This window comes from Psammomys obesus, unplaced genomic scaffold (genome assembly GCF_907164565.1).
Source record: "Psammomys obesus unplaced genomic scaffold, mPsaObe1.curated_primary_1811, whole genome shotgun sequence".
NCBI classification, from domain to species: domain Eukaryota; kingdom Metazoa; phylum Chordata; class Mammalia; order Rodentia; family Muridae; genus Psammomys; species Psammomys obesus.
Window position 1 is genome coordinate 14309750 of NW_026592732.1, and position 6532 is coordinate 14316281.

Consider the following 6532-nt stretch of genomic DNA (forward strand, 5'->3'; position numbering starts at 1 on the left):
ACTACTGTGCCCGGGATTCTGGAATATGTAAAAGTCAACTGAGTAGCAGTATACATGCATTCTCTACTCTGTACTTCTGTTCCTTCACCTAGCTTCTTTTGTAGCATTTGCCCCTTAAAGTAAAATTTATTTTGTCCAAGTTTTTGAGGAAATACATATATTTAAATGACAGCATGATGAGATTTGGTAAATGTATGCACCTGTGTAAGTAACACTAAGCTGAAGGTATGGGAAACTCCATTTATCCCAGAAACCTCCCTCTTTTTAAGTGTATTACTATTCTTAATTACAATTTATTCACTCTGTATCTCAGCCCCACCCTCTCACCCTCTTCCCCCCATTCCTGTTTCCTGGTCCACTCATAGGGAAGGTCTTCCTCCTCTACTGTCTGACCCTAGCCTATCGGGTCTCATCACAACTGTCTGGATTGTCCTTCTCTGTAGCCTAGGAAAGTCCACCCCACCTGGGGGGTGTGATCAAAGAGCAGGGAATAGAGTTCATGCCAGAGACTGTCCCTCCTCCCCTTACTAGGGAGTACACATGGAGACTGAGCTGCCCGTGGGCTATATCTGAACAGCGGGTCTAGGTCTCTCCCTGCATGGTCCTTGGTTGATTCATCAGTCTTTGCAGGCTCCCTTGCACCCAGGTTATTTGGCTGTGCTGGTCTCCTTGTGGAGCACCCTCCAGGTCTTCCTATCTTCCCCTTCTTCCATAAGATTCCCTGCACCCTGCCCAAAGTTTGGCTATGAGTCTAAGCATCTGCTTCGATACCCTGGTAGGTAGTCTTTTAGAGGCCTTCTATGGAAGGCTCTTGTCCAGGTCCCTGTCTTCTCCCACTTCTGATGTCTATCCTGTTTGCCCTTCAGAGTGACAAGTATTTTCCTAGGGTCCTCCTTGTTTAGCATCTTTAGGACTATAGATTTTAGTATGTTCATCCTATTATATGGCTAATATCCACTTTTAACTGAGTATATACCATGTGTGTCTTTCTGCATCTGGGTTATCTCACTCAGGATGATCTTTTCTAATTCCATCCAATTTCTAATTGCCTGCCAATTTCATGATTTCTTTGTTTTCAGTTGCTTAGTATTCCATTGTGTAAATGTACCACAATTTCTATATTCATTTCTAGATGTTGAGGGACATCTGGGTTGTTTCGAGATTCTGGCTATTACAAATAAAGCTGCTATGAACATAGTTGAGCAAATGTCCTTGTTCAGACCAATATCTCTTACAAACATTGATGCAAAAATACTCAATAACATACTCGCAAACTGAATCCAAATATCCACCATGACCAAATAGGCTTCATCTCAGGCATGCAACAGTGGTTCACTATACGGAAATCCATCAATACAGTCCACCATATAAACAAATTGAAAAAAAAACAAAAAAACATGATCATCTCCTTAGATGCTGAAAAAGCATTTGATAAAATCCATCACCCATTCAGGTTTAAAGTCCTGGAGAGGTCAGGGATACAAGGCACATAGCTAAACATAGTAAAGGCAATATACAGCAATCCCATAGCCAACATCAAACTAAACTGAGAGAAATGTAAATCCCACTGAAATCAGGGAAAAGGCAAGGCTGCCCACTCTCCATATCTCATCAATATAGTACTTGAAGTCCTAGCTAGAGCAATCAGACAACTAAAGGAAATCAAGGGAATACAAATCAGGAAGGAAAATTCGCAGATGATATGATAGTATATATGAGTGACCCCAAAAATTAACTCAAATCAGAAGCCCTCCTGTATATAAAAGACAAACAGGCTCAAACAACTCCCTTCACAATAGCTACAAGTAACAAAAGTACCTTGGTGTGACCAACCAAGCAAGTGAAAGACTTGCTTGAAACCTCCTCTGAAAGAGATAAATAATGTGCATTATTTTTGCCTGTGGACTCATTGATGCCCAGCTCTTTACTGGGTAGTATTTGCCAATAACAGTGGGTGTTAGGCAGATTTGTTTTTTTGTTTTGTTTTGTTTGTTTGTTTTTTTCATTTTCAGCCATATCCCACTGTATGTGCCACAGTGAATCTAAGCATCTGGCCATGAACATTGGATTGCTTCCTGTTTCACTTTCACTGAATGTGCATGAAAGTTAAAAAAAGGTAGAAGTACAAAACATGACATGACAATCGTGGTTTTAGAATAGTCCAGCTTGGTGAATCATCAAAGAGAAAGACACATTTTTGTCTTCTGCTTCAGCACCTTTAGCAGGGAATCCATTTGATCAAGACCCTGCCTCCAACAGTTTCACTCAGTGTTTTAGTGATGAAGCTGTTTGACAGAAACATTTCTATAACTCATCTGTCAGTGTCCCTGCTGCTGCTTGAATTGTGAAAGCTGCAATAGAAATATGTTTCTTCACTTCTGCCCAGGCCAAGTGAGGGTCTGCTCTATTTTCAATATCAAACATGGCATCATAAATCCCAGGGAATGATTCTCCAGCATATTTGTTGTGGCTACTTGGAGCAAAGATGATGTGCCTAAACAAACAAAATGCTTATTTTTAAAACATGAAAAATTATGGATGTCAGAGCTACATTCATCTAAGAAGTTGATGGGCAAAATTATACAATATGTCATACAGCCATTTAAAAAAATCTTTATAATAGTACAGTAACATTCTACACTGAAATAATATCTACAGTATTCAAACATCTAAGTATTTAATCATTCAAAATATGTTTAAAATACAGGGTAGTGTTTTAGAGAACATTTTTATATATTCTTACCAACTTTTAAAATGTGTGGTCTTTGGCCCTGTAATCCTAGAGCCTAATTATAGAGACATTAATATTTATAAATGTTCAACTAAAACACAAGGACATCTTAAGGAAGTATATTTCATAATGGTTGAGAGAAGCTCTTCTAACAAAAAGCCATTAAAATTGTAAATGAAAGCCAAACTGAAGTACTATATAGGAAATGAAAGTGCTAAAACCATCTATGCTGATATCAATAGATGGGTTTCTGAACCAAAAACAACAACAAAAATAAAAGGCTGTAAAATAAGGTATGGCTACATTTATATAAATATAAATGTTTCTGTTCCCAGCACAGAGGCAGAGGCAAGAGAATCTCTGAGTTCGAGGCCGGCCTGATATGCAAAGCAAGTCCAGGACAGCCAAGGCTACACAGAGAAACCCTGTCTGAAGAAACAAAACAAAACAAAAATTTCTGTACTTAAAGAACTGTGTATATGTATAAACGTTTGCATACAAATATACTATATAAATATAGTAAGCAAACAACCGTAAATACTATATACATAGCCACATGAAACGTGTTTATAATGTACACATTTATTCATATATAAGTGTGTTAAAACTTCACACAATACTGAGTTTCCCTGAAAAAACTAGCAGAACTAGATATACAATTGAGGAAGCTGATGAAACAGAACTGTCTCTAGACTACATTCTTCAGAGTCTGAACATTTTTAAAAGTACAAGTTTTCATTATAAACAATTAGTTCTAAAAAGATTAATAATACTAGTAATTTCCAAAAGACTAAAATTGAAGATATTTTTACTTTTTATATATGTACATGTGCATATATATTCATAACTGATAGCTCCTATATGTAATTGTGAATAAACAATTATAAATACAGGTCACATTCTAGAGTGCTTCCATTTTGTAGCTCAATCTCCAGATGCCTTAAATCCATTTGTAGCTGAGAAATCCAAGGCTTAGAGAAATAATTATAATAATAACATTTATTTCCTTAATTCAGACAGGCAAATTCTAGAAGTGAAATGCTAATATCAAAGAGCACTGGAACAGTAAATCCTACATTTGCATGAACAGGAACACAGATTTTTCTGAAGTTAAATGCTAGGACTTTCTTAATTTCCATCAAGGAACCATTTAATTTCTTTAATATTGTTTAACAATTGTTCACATTGCTACGTGTATGAATGCTTTGCCTGAGTGTATTTATGTGTACCACATGCATGCCTGGTGTCTACAGAGTTCAGTAGAGACTGCCCATTCCCTGGAGTAGATTGAGTTACAGATGGTTGTGAATCCTCATGTGGTTGCTGAGAGCTAAACCTGAGGTCTCTTCAAGAGCAACAAGTGCTCTTAATCACTGAGCCATCTTTCCAGCCACAAGGAATGATTTTTTTTTAAAGGACCTTGAAAAAATAGACTTTGGGGACTGATAGCCAAGATACTAAAAGTATGACACACATACAAAACAAAAACAACCAAAAAGAAGAAAAAAAACCTATTTTTTTCAAGGGACATGGCAGCTCTCTTAACAACCTAAATCATTAAATGGAATGAAAGCTAAACTTAACTTTATTTGGGGGGGAAAAAAAAAGATCAGGTCAGATGAGAACATTAAAGCTTAAAGAGTTGAGATTTTGTTTTGTTTTTTGTTTTGTATTTTGAGACAAGCTTTTTCTGTGTAGTCTTTGGCTGTCCTGGACTCACTTTGTAGACCAGACTGGCCTGGAACTCACAGAGATCCACTTATCTCTGCCTCCCAAGTGATGGGATTACTGGTGTGAACCACCACGCCTGGCTAAGATTTGAAACCTTTATGAGGGAAATTTTCTAGTAGTTAAGCCTTTGGGTAAAATAGAATGGGGCTTCTTCATGAGGCAGTGAGCTCTCCATCACTAAGTCTGAAACACAACCTGAAAGTGCAAGAAGGATTTAAGACTGTTGTCTGCATGAGCTCTAAGATCCATCTACAACTCTGTGGCTTGAATGTTTTGTTAAGGTTCTTTCTCCGCCATGATTGGCACACACTGAAGAACTAATTGATATGAAATGTATCTCCCTGATACTATGTATTTTATACCATTACTGCTTAATCTTACCTATATCATGTTTGGTGTTACAGTGCACTTAATATGTTTAGTATGTGGTTATTGTCCACTCCTGTAACCACATTAGTTTAAATCATCCTGATATGCTACTTTTATTATAGTGAGGTGTTCTGTGCCCTCTGTGACACACCCATTTCTTACCTGTAGAACTGCCTCCCAGGTAAACCAAGAGGATCTATGAATGCTCTTTCAAGCAGCATCAGTTGGTCATTCATAATTCTCACTTCAATAGGACTTGGAGAATAAGAAGTATACTATTAAAATATTTACTGGTAAGCCACAATTAAACTAACATTAAAGAAAGATAAGGCATGGGAAAATACATAAAATAATCAATACACCATTAACAAAATTAATGTTAACATAGTAATACATTACATAGCAAGCAACATAAAACAGCAAGGTCATCTCACTAGCATTTATATTAAACATAGAATGCAACTGATAAGTAGTTTGTTTTGTTTTTCAAAGCCACAGAGGGTCAAAAAGAAGTGAAGGGTATTTTTTTACTCCTCTGTAGGATAATCAGACCTCCCAGAAAGACAGAAAACTACCAAGTTATTCTTCATGTGTCACACAGCCTCACTATAGAAGAAACAAATAAAAAAAAAAAAAAGTACAGGTTTCTGAAGTCTGTGAGAAAGGCAGCAGCTTCACAAGGTTAGCAGGGGGGGTCCTTTCACATTCACAATCTTTATACTGCTTTTTGCAAAGCTGAACAACATACATCTTTGTCCTCTCTCACAATCCAAGGGAAAAGAGAGCTTCCTTAAAATGACTGACAAAGCTTGCTGATTAAGTCTGAAAAAAAAAAAAAAACTGTACTTTGGTACAATTCATATTTATTGTATAATCTTTTAATATAATTTTAAAATTATTTTCTACCCAAAAGTGGCAATAACAAAAAAAATGAGCAAAAACGAAGATCTAGACAAAAGAAATGGTTGCCAGGTGAATATAAGCATTGAGAAGGACTACAGAAATACATTGAAAAACACCTGAGCTTATAGAGCTATGGATTACCAGCTGCAACTCTCATCACATAGATTCAACTTTAGTGTTAGTGCAGATTGTCTAACAGAACTCTCAGGGGCTGGTAGTCTGAGAAGAGAGCAAAACTTGAGAATGAAATGAGGAAAGAGGACAACAGAAGATTTAAGGAGTGATTAGAAATGATGTATGAAACTCTCAAAAAATTAAATTATAAAAAACCAGCTTTAAGGATGTCCTGTTTCCTAACAAGCTGGCACTGCTGATGCTCCTGCCATGCACCCCATGGTTAAAGCAGGGGTGTCTTAGAGTTCTATGCATATGTGAGACAACAGTGCATCCTGTTATCAGTAGACATCTGACACTTACTTAGTAAGATCAACTTGCATAAGTCTTCTATGAAAGTCTGAAGCAGCCTCTGAAAAGTTTTTCACAGCAGAAAATAACGGATCTTTTAAAAAAAAAAATAGAAATGTAAAAGAGAGATTAGTGGTTCACATTTCAAAGGCTCACATTTCCATCCTCTCCCTGATAGGACTGAACAAGCAGGAAAAAACTTTATTCTTGTGACCCTTCTTTTAGATTCATGAGAAGTATTTGGGTAATAAATATGGGAATTTTAAAAGTAGTCCAATTATGGGTTTGTGTGTGTGTGTGTGTGTGTGTGTGTGTGTGTGTGTGTGTGTGTGT

At 36.8% G+C, this 6532-nt stretch overlaps 1 protein-coding gene across 2 annotated transcripts in view; it reads right to left on the reverse strand.

The window, feature by feature from the left end:
• Positions 1 to 813: 813 nt before the first annotated feature.
• Naalad2 (N-acetylated alpha-linked acidic dipeptidase 2) overlaps positions 814 to 6532 on the reverse strand; it is a 54136-nt gene continuing 48417 nt past the window's right edge. For both annotated transcript variants that reach the window (XM_055615688.1, XM_055615686.1), the window contains 3 exons: positions 6212 to 6293; positions 4994 to 5086; positions 814 to 2494 (listed from right to left, as the gene is read on the reverse strand). In XM_055615688.1, the coding sequence (XP_055471663.1) occupies positions 2305 to 2494; positions 4994 to 5086; positions 6212 to 6293 (365 nt within the window). In that variant the 3' untranslated portion in view covers positions 814 to 2304. The remainder of the gene's footprint in view (positions 2495 to 4993; positions 5087 to 6211; positions 6294 to 6532) is intronic.